Raw genomic sequence first — 15,856 nt, 5'->3', positions numbered from 1 at the left:
AGCTAAATAGTTTTCGGGGTGTGAAATTTTAAAGGGAATATGTAGAATTTTAGAGATTTTCCGGGGAAATAAATTTTAAGGGGAAATAAAAAAAAAACACTCCACCTCACCTCACTCTATCTCCACCTCACCTCACTCTCTCTCCACCTCACCTCTTTGTCTTCTCCGATTTGGTCGCCGACCGGAAAATTTTCCGGCCGGCGACCATTAAAAAAAAAAAAAAAAAATTTCACTCTCTCTCTCTCTAGAAACTCCGGCGAAGGGGTTTCCCTTCGCCGGAGTCCCGGTCTATTGAAGACCGGATCTGTTGAAGAACAGACCGGACTGGTCTGTTCTTCAACAGACCACTTCCGGTCTGTTGAAGAACAGACCGATCTGGTCTGTTCTTCAACAGGCCAGATCTGGTCTGTTGAAGAACAGACCGGAACTCCGGCGAAGGGAAACCCCTTCGCCGGAGTTTCTAGAGAGAGAGAGAGAGTGAAATTTTCCGGCCGGCGACCTAATCGGAGAAGATAGAGGTGAGGTGGAGAGAGAGTGAGGTGAGGTGGAGAAGTATTTTGCTTTCCCCCCTAAATAAAATTGTCAAACAAAATTGACCAATTTTTGACCAAGTCTTCACACCCCGGAAACTTTTTAGCTTTCCCCAAAGCGTTGGCCCTCTATGAATCCCGATTCGACAGATGTAATATGTGACATGTACGGAATGAATATTGATATAGACTTTAATGAGTGATTTACTGATCTTCTGCAAATTCCAATGTCTAAATAATTTGGTGCATCTTAATTATGTTTTATTAAGCCACAAAATTTTCTCATTTCGTGTAACATTTAAAAATGAGGATCAAATAATATAAAAGTTGAAATATTATCAAGTGAAATCTTCTTGATTTGTAACAGAACTTATCAAATAGCAAATCCTAAAGATACAAAATGGGTGTGATTGTATGAAATAAGGGACTTTGGCACCCTACACAGTTTTTTGCGTTGAAAAAACACCCATATATATATAGGCCAGCGCTTTGGGGAAAGCTAAATAGTTTCCGGGGTGTGAAATTTTAAAGGGAATATGTAAAATTTTAAAGATTTTCCGGGGAAATAAATTTTAAGGGGAAATAAAAAAAACACTCCACCTCACCTCACTCTCTCTCCACCTCACCTCACTCTATCTCCACCTCACCTCACTCTCTCTCCACCTCACCTCTTTGTCTTCTCCGATTTGGTTGCCGACCGGAAAATTTTCCGGCCGGCGACCATTAAAAAAAAAAAAAAATTTCACTCTCTCTCTCTCTAGAAACTCCGGCGAAGGGGTTTCCCCTTCGCCGGAGTCCCGGTCTGTTGAAGAACATACCGATCTGGCCTGTTGAAGAACAGACCAGATCTGGTCCGTTCTTCAACAGACCAGATCGGTCTGTTGAAGAACAGACCGGAACTCCGGCGAATTTTTTTTTTTTTTTAATGGTCGCCGGCCGACCTAATCGGAGAAGATAGAGGTGAGGTGGAGAGAGAGTGAGGTGAGGTGGAGAGAGAGTGAGGTGAGGTGGAGAGAGAGTGAGGTGAGGTGGAGAAGTATTTTGCTTTCCCCCAAATAAAATTGTCAAACAAAATTGACCAATTTTTGACCAAGTCTTCACACCCCGGAAACTTTTTAGCTTTCCCCAAAGCGCTGGCCTATATATATAGGCCAGCGCTTTGGGGAAAGCTAAATAGTTTTCGGGGTGTGAAATTTCAAAGGGAATATGCAAAATTTTGAAAAGTTTCCGGGGAAACATATTTTATGGGGAATATGGTTCAAAATAAAAAACTCTCCACCTCACCTCCCTCCACCTCACCTCTCTCTCTCTCCACCTCATCTTTTCTCTCCCTACCATTCTCTCTCTCTCTTCTCCGATTAAGTCGCCGTCCGGAAAATTTTCCAGCCGACGACCATGAAAAAAAAAAATTCACTCATTCTCTCTCTCTAGAAATTTTCCGACCGGCGACTTAATTGGAGAAGAGAGAGAGAGAATGGTAGGGAGAGAGAAGATGAGGTGGAGAGAGAGAGGTGAGGTGGGGGTTTGTTATTTTTCCCTCTAACAACTAACAAAATAAAATTGTCAAACAAAATTGACCAACTTTTGACCCAGTCTTCACACCCCGGAAACTATTTTACTTTCCCCAAAGCGCTGGCCTATATATATATATATTTAATTTGTTTCAATGTAATAAAGGATGGATGCCATTGGACTTCAATCATCCTGAATTTGAGAGCCACTAGTCTGTTTTCTAAGGCGTGTGACATCCACGCTCTTAAACAATTTTCCTGTAAGTACCATCGTAGGTCAGGATGAAAAAAGGTACAAAAAGAAGTGAATATTTGGCTGCTTGTATGTAAAAACGAACTGATGGCTCATAGCAGTCTCCTTTTTTTTTTTTTTTGTTAAGAGGCTCATAGCAGTCTCCTTGATACCGAAGCTAAAAAAATGGAAATATCTCCTTCTGAAAGATTAGTACATTTAGCTTTAGTACATATAAAGAAAAGGAAGAAAGACAGGTAGTGAGAGAAAGTGTGGCATTGATTAGTTTGCTCCCGGGCGGAGACGGTTATAATAGTCATCGGTCAACACCAGTTTTGGTGGTGCAATTAGTTTTTATTGAGCAGTTATTCAGTTTTTCCACTTTTTGACACGGTTACTGGCAGTTACCGGGGATTTGAACTTCTCTTTTCTCGAATTCAGGCTGATTTAAGCCTGGAATTCCAGTTTTTGTCACTCTTTGGGAGTTTCTCTGTTTCATTATCCTCTTTTCGTGTTCTAATCTTAATCAGTTTCAACGCTTAATCATTCTTTTCGTTTTCTTATTTCAATGGCGGAACCTAGTAACCAGTTTATTCAGAAATTTGCAGCCTTAACTACGGAGGAACAACCTCCTATTCTGGTTGATGTGGAAGACCTGCCTCCCTGGGAGATGGAAATTGTCAAACATGGTGTGGTTTGGTTTCAAAGTGATAGGAAGATTGACATTAATCTTGCATTATCGAGATTATCGAGGGTCATTCATGGACCAAATAGATTTAATGTATCAGAAATAAAAGATAACACTTTCTTAATCAAGTTTCTTACGGCTACAAAATTGGATCTGGCTTTTGAAAGTTCCCCTTGGGTTATCCAAGATGAATTGATTGTCCTGAAGAAATGTACTCAAGATGTCATGCCGGGAGATCAAACGTTTGATTCAGCATGGTTCTGGGTCCAGATGCACGGATTGCCGCCGAGTCATCTTAATAGTACCATAGTGAATAGGTTAGCAGCACCATTGGGAAACTTTATTCCTACTACGTCCGAGGAGGCGATTAAATGGTGTGTGTTTGCCAGAGCTCGAATTGAATTGAGTCTTAAACAGGCAATCCCTCAACGAGTTTATCTTAAACTCTCTAACACCAAAATAGTGGCCATTCCTCTTAAGGTCGAGAAATTACCTAGATTTTGTATCTCTTGTGGTTTGACTGGTCATACTATTAAGTTTTGTCCTACGATGTTAGCCTTAAATGATTTATTAAAACAGAATCTCTCCGAAGAACAACGTTTTAAAGTGACTAAAGCAATGTCTTCTTCTTACAGTGAGGATTTTAAGGTCCCTTTTAATGCTAGAAATAAAACTAGGGACCTTGATTCTTTTGGTACAGAGAAATCTTTGATTAGTGAGACTAATACCCATAACCAGTCTGATATGGTAAACAATAACAATGAAGTTGTACCGGACTTTTCTATTCACACTAATTTTGGGGAATTATTATTGAGATTATCTAAAACGAAGAAAAGAGGTCTGGATACTTCATATGGTGCAACGGGATTATACACTAATGCTGTTTTTTCAGGAAACTCACTTACCGTACAGGGTCAACATTCTGGAGCACAAAGTTCGGATGGTTGTGAAGACGAGGATATGATATCGAATGAGGATAGAACTTCAAAGTTCTACAGAAGATCATCGGATCAACTGGTATTGGGTAACAATGAAAGGGTCCCGGCAACCCAAATGCCGAAGAATCAATGAGTGTCTTAGCGTGGAATTGTCGGGGACTTGGGAACACCCCGACAAAAGAGACACTTAATCAGTTCCTAGGAGCGACAAAACCTTCTATGGTTTTTCTCTCCGAAACTAAATTATCTAATTATGTACCTCTGAATTGTTTTATTAATGCAAATCTTAATAAGTATATTTCTGTTCCGTCGGTAGGTCGTAGTGGAGGTCTCCTCCTATATTGGCAGGAGGATATTCACATGGATATTCACTATACTTCTAATAATCTTATTCATGCAACGGTTAATATCCCCTATACTGAGCCGTGGGATATCTTGTGTATTTATGGACCGCCTAATATTAGAGATAGACCTAATTTCTGGAATAGTCTCCTAACTCGTATCCAGAATATTTCTAATCCTTATAGTTGTATTGGAGACTTAAATGCTATCTGTAGTAATAATGAAAAATGGGGTGGTCATTCTAATATTCCGTTTATGTCTAATTTTAAACAGTTCATCCTTAATGCTAATCTGTTGGACCTGGGTTTTAATGGACCTGCTTTCACATGGACAAATAACAAAGCGCTACATCATTTAACAAAAGAAAGACTGGATAGAGTTCTTTGTGACGCTCAATGGTTAACTAGATATCCGGAGGCGGGAGTCTTTCATTTACCCCGCTATAATAGCGATCATGCACCGATATTACTTAAATTTATTGTTTAAGGACAACCTATCAATACCTTTCAAGGTTCGAGATTTTTTGGACAAAACATGCTGACTACAAACAGATATTTGAAAAAAAATGGTTAAGTTCAGAAGGAAATTTTCTAGAAAAAGTTGACCAGGTAAAGAATTATGTCAAACATTGGAGTAGGAGAGCTTTTGGGGTTATCAAAAATAGACTTAGTATTTTGAGAAAAAGACTTCTTGACATTCAATCACTACAGTCTACTTCGGCTATCTTACGTATAGAAGGAAAAATTCAGGACGAAATTATTTGGTTGGAAAACATTAAAAAAACCAAAGCAGAACAAAGAACGAGATCTAAGTGGGTTTAGAATGGGGATAGGAACACAAAAGCATTCCACATCGCCATGTCAGTCAGAAAACAGAGAAACAAAATCCACCAAATTACATTAAGCAATGGACAGTCCACCAATAACATCGAAGACATCTCGCAGGAATTTATTGACTTTTTTCAGAATTTATTTACGGCAACTCAAGTATCAGAACCGCCAGCCGAAGTAATTAATGCATATAAGGTATTCTCGGTCGAACAACTGACTGATATCTCTAGGATCCCTTCGGCTGAGGAAATTAAGACAGTAGTAATGGAAATGGGCTCGATCAAAGTCTGGGACCAGAAGGCTTACCTTGTTTCTTTTTTCAACATAATTGGGACGCTATTTGTCAAGATCTCATTGCATATATTCAATCAGCATTCTCAACAGGTTTGATCGATCCGCATTTAAATTTTATTACTATTGCCTTAATTCCTAAAACGAGGAATCCGAGTACTACCTCGGAGTTTAGACCGATATCCCTTTGCAATTCGGTCTATAAATTCATCACTAAAATTATAGCCAATAAAATTAGACCATATCTTGAGGAAGGTATTATGTGGACTCAGAATGCATTTGTGCCCAACAGACAGATTATGGATAACATTATAATCACTAAGGAACTCCTCCATTGGATGCATGAGTCAAAAGCTAAGAAAGGTTTTTTCTCACTTAAAATGGACATGGCAAAAGCCTACGATAGAGTTAACTGGGATTTTCTTGAACTAGTACTTAAGGCAACGGGATTAAATGGTCGAATTCTTAATCTCATTATGTCGCGTATTACGACTGCGAGATTCAACATTCAGATCAATGGTACTACTGTTGGGGACTTTCAGGCCACTAGAGGCCTTAGACAGGGCTGTCCGTTATCGCCCTATCTATTTATATTATCCTCACAGTCACTCTCCCTCCTGTTTAATTATTATGAAACTCAAGGTTCTTTTACATGATATAAGATCAATCAGTCAGCTCCTACTATTACACATTTACTATTCGCTGATGATCTTATCATTTTTGGTGAAGCAACTATTAATAATCTAGATACTGTTATTCGAATTATGGAACATTATGGTAGCTTCTCTGGCCAACAGGTAAATTACTCTAAATCTTCCTTGTATTTCAGCAGAGGAGTTCCCACCAATATAACTAGCCAATTTGTCCACAAGCTTCATGCTCCTCTAATGACAGATAGAGAGAAATATCTAGGAGCCCTTGTACTCAAAAAAGACAATAGAATAGATAGTTATAAGTGGCTAATAGACAAATTCCAGAATTCTTTATCAGGATGGAAGCAAAAATATATTTCTCAGGTAGGGAGGACCACATTAATTAAATCAATCTTAGCTTCTTTTTGTACTTACAATTGCAGTTATCAAATTATGCCAAAAGGAGTAGCTAAACACCTTGATAAAATTGAGAGATGTTTCTGGTGGGGACATGATGTCACAGATAGAAAGATTCATTTTATAAATTGGGATATTATAGCCAGTCCCAAACACAAAGGAGGATTAGGTATTAGGACTATTAATGAGGTAAATCAATCCCTAATCGCAAAAATGACCTGGAAGTTCCTCACTAATCCAAATGAGGTATGGGTTAAACTTATTCATGCTAAATATCTTAAGAATGATTCTTTTTTGACACATAGACCTACTGCTAGATCATCAAACTTTTGGAAAGCCATTAACCAAACTAAAGATACTATCAGGAAAAATATCATTTATCAGGTGGCTAATGGTAGTTTGATAAATATCAGGAATGATCCTTGGATACCTAATATGATAGAGAACATCCCTTCGAATACTCACACTTTACCTCATAATATTATACATGTTTCTCAACTAATTATGCAGGATACTCATGAATGGGACTCAGCTCTTATACGAAGGCATTTTAATGCAATGGAAGCCAACAATATTCTTAATATACCTATTCATGTTAATTATCAGAGTGATAAACTGATTTGGTGTCCTATAGAAAGTGGGAAGTTCTCTGCAAAATCATATTATACGGAAATAAAGACTAATCCAGTACTAACAACAGAAGCATATGAATTTCCTTGGTCCCAATTTTGGAAGATGAACCAAATGCAACCTAAAATACAAAACTTTGTATGAAAATTCATTCATAAAGGTCTTCCTACACTTACCAATATAGGGATCAGACTTCCTTATATAGATCAAACATGCAAGATGTGCAACTCGGTCAATCTGGAAAGTATTGAACATTTATTCGGTGAGTGCCCTTTGTTTGGTCAACTGATTCACATAGCAGGTATCACAGATCTAAATGATATTAGAACAGATCCTATTAGAAATCTTTCAAAAATTCTTAAGGATAAAGACAGGAGACAAAATTATTGGTATAAGATTACTTATCTGTTGTGGAATTGGTGGAAGTTAAAGAATGAAAAAATCTTCCAAAATAAATCGCCAAATTTGCAGAGATGCTGGTGGACTGTAACAGAATCCTTAAGGTATGTTTCTCCATCCATCTCTATTTTGAATACTAACGAATCGATGCAGGAATCACTTTGGTGTCCACCGCCAGAAGGAACAATTAAAATAAATTTCGATGGTGCTTTTAGGGCAACATCTGCTTCATGTGCAGCAATAGTGAGAAACTCTAAGGGAGAAATTCTTAACTCTCGAGCAAGCTTGATCGAGTCGATTTCCCCTATGTATAGTGAGATCGCAGCCATGGAGTTAGGTACAACCCTAGCTGAAGAAATGAGTCTCTCTTCTTATCTAATAGAAGGGGACGCTAGGGTTTTACTTGAGTTAATAAGAGACGTGGATTTGGTCCCTCCCTGGAGATTAACGGACCAGATAGAAAGAATTCGTGAGAGGATTAATGGGCTTCAGCTTGAGATCCTTTACTGCCCTAGGGTTCAGAATAATTACGCCCATGAGTTGGCTGCTTCGTTTTTATCCCTCACCTAGTTCTTATTAAGTTTTTAGCCCCTGTTGTTAATTTGATTACAGTGTAACCCCTGAGTTTTGTTGTTTTTTTGGTTTGGGTCTAACTTTGTAATCGTGATTTGTTTAATGGCTGTTATTCAAAAAAAAAAAGAAAAAAAAAGAAAGATTAGTACATTTGTCACAGCATTTGTTGTTGATACATCACAGATGTACACTATTCATCTTGTGGCCGGTCGACGACGAGATGTTAGTAGTTGGTCGACCAATCACAAAATCCTCGATCGAAATTTCTTTCGTCTTTTCAGACGAAGGGGGTTCTGCCAAAGGAAACCAATCTCTTTTTTTTTTTTTTTTTGAAACCAAGTGAACCATTTTCATTCATTAGTGATGAAACACAAATTACATGGATGATAATTGTTATTTCTCTCCTATAAAGACTTCATGAGAGTTACATACCTTTAAATGTAAAGTGCCTCATGAAGAGAAAGAAATTGACTAGACACCGACACAAGAAAAAGAAAATGGTAATAATAGAGAAAATACAAATATACAATCCTCTCAACTTTCAAGGACCAACAATAACTCTTGATAGCCTATTCATAGCCACACCAATATTGATCTTAATCCTTTAGTGCACAGAAATTTTGGCACTCCATTTTTATTTACTCCCGAATCCATAACCTCCGGCACATCGGCTTCAACTATAGTATTAGTATGATCCTCCATAGTCACGACCTCGAATTTATTGTTTGTTGCTTCCATGAAAAGATAATTGTATATTGAAGAAGAAGATAGAAAGGATAAAGATGAAAGGAGACTTAATCTCACAAAAACCAGAAAGGTATAAAATTCAAATATTCTTATTGTAGATCTAAACAATAAACAAACTAATAAGAGGAAAATCTGGAGAAGGGATCCCTCCTCAGGTAAACAACCATACCAAGAAACTGCCTAAAAAATTGATAACCGTAAATTTAAAGAGGATAAACCACCAAAAATGGTGGAGAAAATAACTACTTAAAATCTCTCAGGCCGGGGCTTTCTCTCTCCTCTATCCCAACCATTCTCTTTTTAGAATAGTGAGAAAGCGACAAAAGAGAGTAGGAATGAGAGAGGGGGAGAAAGATACAGAAAGAGATGACAATGGTGGTCGGAGGTAGTGAGTTGTTGTCTGAGGTGGAACACGAAGATTAGGGAACAAAAACACAAACAAGTCAATTTTCTTACTCAAAATAAAGTTGCTCCCTACATCAAATCTAATTGACCAAAAATTTTATCCTCTAGAGATATTTTGGATACTCCAAAATAACTACTAATGGGCTGAGATTGATTAAATATGTCCTGGGTTTCTCGAGTATCTCTTTGATAACAATGACCAAATAATATTCAAAACAATATCGGTAATGAATATCTTTGTCAGGAGCAGTTAGTGATGGATTTTCATTACTCCTGTACAAAGAAATAATGAAGAATACAAATAATGCAAATAATCTAAGAATTATTTGTTGACTTAAAGAGATGTAAATGATTGTAGATCCAAGTCCAGATTTTCACGTCAGTCGTCACAAAAACCTAAACTTAAAGCATTCTCCCGTAGAACAACAAACACAATCGATATACTCATCAAAAGAGACAAAAAAACATCAAAATATGAAGCTCATAAGCAACAATAAATCAACTAAAATAAACTTTATTAAGTTCTCAAAACTGAAATGAAGTCTCTAAATCATCGACACGCAGGTCAGACAAGAACAATGAAAGAACTAACTGTCTAGGAGATATAACTCCAAATAACTATTTACTAAAGAAAAAAAATAGTTATGAAATTCTTCAAGGCCTAACTAAGACTCAAGCAGGTGACACTTCACGATTTCCTTGAGCTGAAAAATATTAGGTTGGGTCAGAACCAACAAGTAGATTTCGAAATCCCTAAAGCCTTAATAGACAGTTTCAAGAACTATCAAAACAAATAGACAACCAATCACATATAAAGGTGTTCAAAGTTAGTATTCAAGTCGTGACCATTATAATAAAGGAAGCCACATTTGTAAAAAACAACCAAAAGCGATATGATAAGTTGGTGTCCACCGGGGAAATTAGATCTCATCTAAACCCTTTCCATAACCCTCGTTGAATTAGAGTGTAGTCCACAAGGTTACCCTTGTGTTAGCGCTGACCCATACGCTCCATACCTAGGTCGTACCTCTGTACGCCTTTAACATGTGAACCCATCGGTCATCGTAACAAATAGTCGGTAAAGAGGGTCAGACCAACCACAACACTCAAACAACCCTCCACCAACTCCAATTCCATCACATCACACACACATAATAACATCACACCACAACATACATAAATCAAAGTCATATTGACCAATATATTATTATAACCTACTAATTTCATACCGATAACTTTTTGCAAGTAGTAATCTATGTATGACAATAGCTTACAATTCTTATATCATGCTGAATTCTAACACATGCACATATATCTACTTAAAGGATATTGTCTATTAGTAAGAGACATCTAATTATAAGAGGTATACAAGTAAATCATGATAATGATGGGTTTTAAGTCATAATTTTCAATATAATGCTTGCTGAATTTTCTTATCATCGTACTAAATTAGATTCCTATACATGAATATGGCTTGAGAATGAAATAGGAATTATACAGGTCATTACATACATCATTAAGGCAAGTTTCTTTCAATAATTAGAATATAGATATAGTACAAAGTGACCTAAAATTCTAGTTTTATAAGAGTGTTCGATTTATTACATTCTAACATGTAGTGGTTTCATGATCCCTAATTTCTATTAACATTATATCAAATCTAGGGTTTATAGTATTCTCTAGTTGTTGATTTCTCTATGAAAGAGGCTATTCAAGTCATATAAAGACATAAACTTGCCTTAAACGTCAAGAGAATCGAGTAGTGGGGTGGCTTTTGAATCTCTTCATCTCCTTGTGATAGTCCCACATCGCTCACGAGAGTATCTGGAGCATGGACTAGAGGTGTACGCTCAAGCTTGATAAGTGTCGAGGCATTTTAGGGGGCTCGTGAAGCCTTGTCAAGAACAACGCCTCGTAGCAGTGTGAGGTGTCTAAAGCGGAGACAATATCGACAACTGCTAGGGCTTGGGGCGTCACAAATACTTACTAGAGTCCATTACTAGTTGAACTTGAGAGAGAAACAATGTTAAGAGTTCGTGCAGGGTCTGCAGTTGGTTTTCAAAAGTAAATTGAGAGAGAGACAACGTGAAAGTAATCTAAGAACTATTTATTGAATTAAAAAGTAAATTACTAACGTACCCATACTTATTCAATCCTTCTAACTTCCTCCATATACAGTTAACTCAGAGCTTCTCTCTCTAACTTTTAGAGAGAGAAACTAGATCTAAGAAATCTTCAAACCCTAATCGAGACGAATCGGAAAGGCATGCTCTTCGAGACACAACCATGATCGATCAAGAAAGCCATCAAAGAAGAAACTGCTAGCAACACCTCTTCTAATCCAGGGAAGTAACAGCAACAACAAACCCTTCCAATCCAGGGAAGAAACCCCTTTTACCCTATTTTCTGTTTTGAAGTTTAAATCTTTTGCATGTTTAGTTCTCTAGTAGTAGAAATCCCTTAGTCTGGTTTTGATTTGCTCTTGCTGGCTTTTGGTTTAGATAACTGAAGCTTTGCTCTATTCTTCTAGGGTTTCCAGATTTGGGCTTGTATTCTAATCCTTGATATTAACCTGGTTTCATAGTATCTTTGGTGCATCATTTTGTTGAATCTCTTTAGTTCTTCGATCTCTACTTGTTTACAGAACTTAAATCAATCTCTTAGGGGAGACCCCTTCCACCCTTTACAACTCTATTTTACATCATTTCTTGAGTAAAATAGAGATGGAGAAAATCTACTATCTGATTTCGATTCCATCTGTCTTCAAGTTATGTTGAACCTTTACACCTACCTCAATCATAGCTTTTTTGCTAGTTACATAGTGTTAGCTTGTAATCGACATACTGACGATCATGTTGAACGGCTATCCATTCTAGTTTCACCGATCTTTAACCCTATGCAGTTTAGGAACATTATTCGTACAATTGCTGAGCAATTCTGTCTCTCAACCAAACCAGAAATAAGTAGCTTTCATCTCAACTTCCCCTTCGATCCTGGACGACACAATATTTCGAACATCAATCTCCACCTTTGCCATGTTGTTTTTGTTTCTTATCTTACTGCTCACTTTTTGATGATTAACTTTGTATTTGGTTATCTAATAGACTTAACTCTTTATCAAAGTTCCGTAATATTTTCACTTCCACCCCTTTTCGCAATTTATTTGCGATCGTTTGTCGGTTTAGCTGGGTATTTATACTCGGGCTATGTCGGCGATCCCATTTTCCAGGTATCTAACTTGTTTCTACAATGTAGAACTCGAGTGGATATGGTCTCTTCATATGGAGAATACTGGCGGGATAACTCGGAACCATCTAATGGTTCCATCTTTCAGACATCCTCGTTTCTTCGTGAAACGGTGGATGTATGTTTAATCCATCTTCATTGTTACAGGAAGTTAGATAGAAGTTTTATCTCTCAGCCAACCAGAAGGACTCTAAAGATCAAATTGCATATCATTCCCAAGAGGAGCCGCCAGAATAGCAAGCTACAGAATGAAGAATGCTCGAAAAATCGACGTTATCTTATGTATTTCTTCAGTTCTACTTTTTTGAATTTCTACTTTACTTTCTGTTATTTTGTTTTTCTACTTTATTTGCTGTATTAGACTCTTTATCTTAATATATTACTCTTCAACGTACCCATACTTTGGTAGTTACATAACTACACACAAAAAATGGTGGATATTTCTATAGCCCACCAAATTTGGATAATTTTGGGACATTAATTAAATAGCCCATAGTGTACAAAATTAATCATATCATGTCCATAACAACTAAATCATTTTGATAATAAGATTTTAGTTATATTAAAGAAATCTTGTAGGTCTTCAAATATCCTTGATTTCTTCTTGATCATCGTTCCCAGGGCTACTCTGATCCTCCACATAATCTTAATACACCCCCTTCAAGTTAGAACAAAAAAACTTGTGAAGTGTCCAATTTGAAGAATCTCCGGCAAACTAGAATACGAAATTTTTGAAGTGCTTGAGCTAAAGCAGATTGTCGTCTCAGCGGGCGAATTACGACTTCAACCAAAATAAGACTTGGCTTAACGATGAACATGCGTTGATTGGCATCACAACTGAATTTACTTCTTGGTTCACTCATTGTTTGCTTCGGCCTATATGAGTTTGGTTCCTCAAACGTTTTGGTTCCATAACAGAAGTGATTTTATTTTAGAACAAAGTTGATTTTTCTTCTTGTTGTTTTCTATTCTGAATGGACAAAATAGGTATTAGAGTCCCACCCCCATCCGATCCATGTACACGGGCGGACTGACCCGATCGGGCAACAGGAACCGGTCCCACCCGGTTCCATCTTCTAGAAGACTCTTGTTGTATTTATGATTACCATCAATCTTTGTAATCTCTATCCTATATTTACCCTAAAACTGTATCCCATAAGTCTATAAATACTTGTAACCTATATTGTTATCAATACAAGAGAAATATTAATCTCTAACTGCTTCTTCTTTACTATTCTGAAATATCTTTCTATCGTTCGACTAATACTCGAACTATCTAGAGGATAGTTCTCACATGGTATAAGAGCCACTCGTTTTTTTTTTTAAAAACAATTTCGATCTTTCTCTTTATTCACCATGTCCGCACCTACTGAATCAGGTTCGAATTATACTCCAAACACTCCTCCACATTCTTCTGCAATCTATGATATTCATCATAGTGACCACCTACTACTATATTGATCACACCTCTTCTTCCGGAGATAACTATGCCTCCTGGTGAAGAGGAATGAAAATGGCTTTAAGAGCCAAAGATAAGTTCGGGTTTGTCGATGGTTCAATCTCTAAACCGACAACCCCGGTTGAATTACATGCATGGGAGAGATGTAATGATCTCGTATCCAGTTGGTTAGTCAACTCGGTTTCTCCTGATCTTCGTCAATCCATCTTATATGATGAATCTGCTGCTGAAATCTGGACAAATCTTTATGATAGATTTCATCAAACGAATGCACCAAAAATTTTTCAACTTAAACGTGCAATCTCTTCAATGAAACAAGACGGATTAGACGTCTCTACTTACTTCACTAATCTCAAGTCTCGCCAAGATGAGCTTCAATCTCTCCTTGCCGTCGAACCATGCCAATGTGGTCACGGTAAAGCTTTAATTGATCGATCTAATCAAGATCGAGCCATGGAGTTCCTTCAAGGACTCCATGATCGCTTTGCTGCTATCCGAAGTCAAATACTTCTTATGGATCCCTTCCCTTCTGTTCTTAAAATTCACAGTATGGTTAAACAGGAAGAGATCCAACAAAATCTAACTCACCCAGATATGGTCACCACCGATGTCGCTGCCCTAGCCGTCGGACAACCATTGGGAGGACGCTTTGATAGATCCGATCGACAAGATCGTCAACGCCCGAAAAGGGTTCAACCTTATTGTGAAAACTGTCACCAACATGGACACGTGAAGGATACATGCTACAAATTGCATGGGTATCCTCCACGTACCCGACAGACCCAGCTCGCTGGCTCGGTTATGACAGGGTCGGTCTCTGACCCGTCACAACAGGGGGCGCCTTCAGCCACCACGATGACCCAAGACCAATACCATTACTTGGTTCGTTATTTGAGAGTAACAAACCCGCTACAGGCACCCTCCATCTAGGCGCTACCGATCCCCTCGTCAACTTCACAGGTATGCCTCCATACATCCTTCCATGGATTATCGATTCCGGCGCCGCGAAAAACATATGCGCCTCCCTCTCCTCCTTTTCGTCTTATACAAAGGCACCACCACATTACTACGTCCGTTTACCGGACGGTTCACGTTCACAAGTTATTCATATTGGTTCCGTTCCCTTTACTAAAGATTTTCATCTTCTTAATGTCTTACACATACCGACTTTTAAGTTTAATCTTATTTTGGTTTCTGAAACCAATAAATCTCTTGATTATATTGTGGTGTTTATTTTAATAAATCATCTTGTGTCTTTCAGGATCCGACAACGACAAGGACGATTGAACTTGGTGATCTTCATGACGACCTCTATTACTTACGCACGGAACCTAGGATTTTTTCATCTTTTCTTTCTAGTAGTTTTAGTAATTCTAATTTATGGCATTGGCGACTTGGCCACCCGTCTTTAGAACGTTTGTCTTTTATTTCTTCTAAGTATTCATGTATTAAGAGTGGATTAATAAATAAAGTTCCGTGTGATATATGTCCTCTCTCTAAACAACCACGTCTTTCTTTTCCTTCTAGTTCATCTAAATCGTCTCGTATTTTTGAATTAATACGTGCCGATATATGGGGACCGTTCAATATACCATCGACATCCGGTTGCCGCTACTTTCTAACCTTAGTAGACGACTTCTCACGATGTACTTGGCTTTATCTTATGCATTCCAAATCGGAAACTTTCAAACTAATTTCTAAATTTGTGAATTACACCATTACTCAATTCCAATCTAACATTACAAACATGCGTTCGGGTAATGGCAATCTCCTATCCCCCTCTTTACAAACGTTACGATCCGATAACAGCTCTGAATTTCTATCCAATGAGATTCAAAAATTTTTTAATACTAAGGGAATTGTTCATCAAAAGAGTTCCGTCTACACCCCTCAACAAAACTGGGTGGTAGAACGCAAACACCGTCACATCATTGATGTGGCTAGGGCACTCCGCTTTCAAGCCAATTTACCACTCAAATTTTGGGG

The 15,856-nt window shown here is 37.8% G+C and overlaps 3 protein-coding genes across 3 annotated transcripts; all 3 read left to right on the top strand.

Moving 5' to 3' along the window:
* The first annotated feature begins 4,028 nt into the window (after positions 1-4,028).
* LOC147556342 (uncharacterized) lies at positions 4,029-4,727 on the top strand. The gene has a single exon (XM_086658613.1). It carries the CDS (start codon positions 4,029-4,031, stop codon positions 4,725-4,727), a length of 699 nt encoding a protein of 232 aa, XP_086514739.1.
* A 2,533-nt stretch (positions 4,728-7,260) lies between these two features.
* LOC147556341 (uncharacterized) lies at positions 7,261-8,010 on the top strand. Its single transcript, XM_086658611.1, has one exon. It carries the CDS (start codon positions 7,261-7,263, stop codon positions 8,008-8,010), a length of 750 nt encoding a protein of 249 aa, XP_086514737.1.
* Positions 8,011-13,924: 5,914 nt separating this feature from the next.
* Positions 13,925-14,800, top strand: LOC147556340 (uncharacterized). The gene has a single exon (XM_086658610.1). It carries the CDS (start codon positions 13,925-13,927, stop codon positions 14,798-14,800), a length of 876 nt encoding a protein of 291 aa, XP_086514736.1.
* The last annotated feature ends 1,056 nt before the right edge of the window (positions 14,801-15,856 follow it).

The sequence above is a fragment of the Eschscholzia californica genome, unplaced genomic scaffold, assembly GCF_041429995.1.
Source record: "Eschscholzia californica isolate CP2 unplaced genomic scaffold, dmEscCali1.0.p SCAF_2, whole genome shotgun sequence".
Classification (NCBI taxonomy): Eukaryota; Viridiplantae; Streptophyta; class Magnoliopsida; order Ranunculales; family Papaveraceae; genus Eschscholzia; species Eschscholzia californica.
This window is presented reverse-complemented; position numbering and strand designations above follow the sequence as displayed.

What these genes read in the sequence shown, in the direction of transcription:
- LOC147556341 (XM_086658611.1), top strand. Translation starts at nt 7,261, where the DNA reads ATGTGCAACTCGGTCAATCTGGAAAGTATTGAACATTTATTCGGTGAG.
- LOC147556342 (XM_086658613.1), top strand. Translation starts at nt 4,029, where the DNA reads ATGAGTGTCTTAGCGTGGAATTGTCGGGGACTTGGGAACACCCCGACA.
- LOC147556340 (XM_086658610.1), top strand. Translation starts at nt 13,925, where the DNA reads ATGGCTTTAAGAGCCAAAGATAAGTTCGGGTTTGTCGATGGTTCAATC.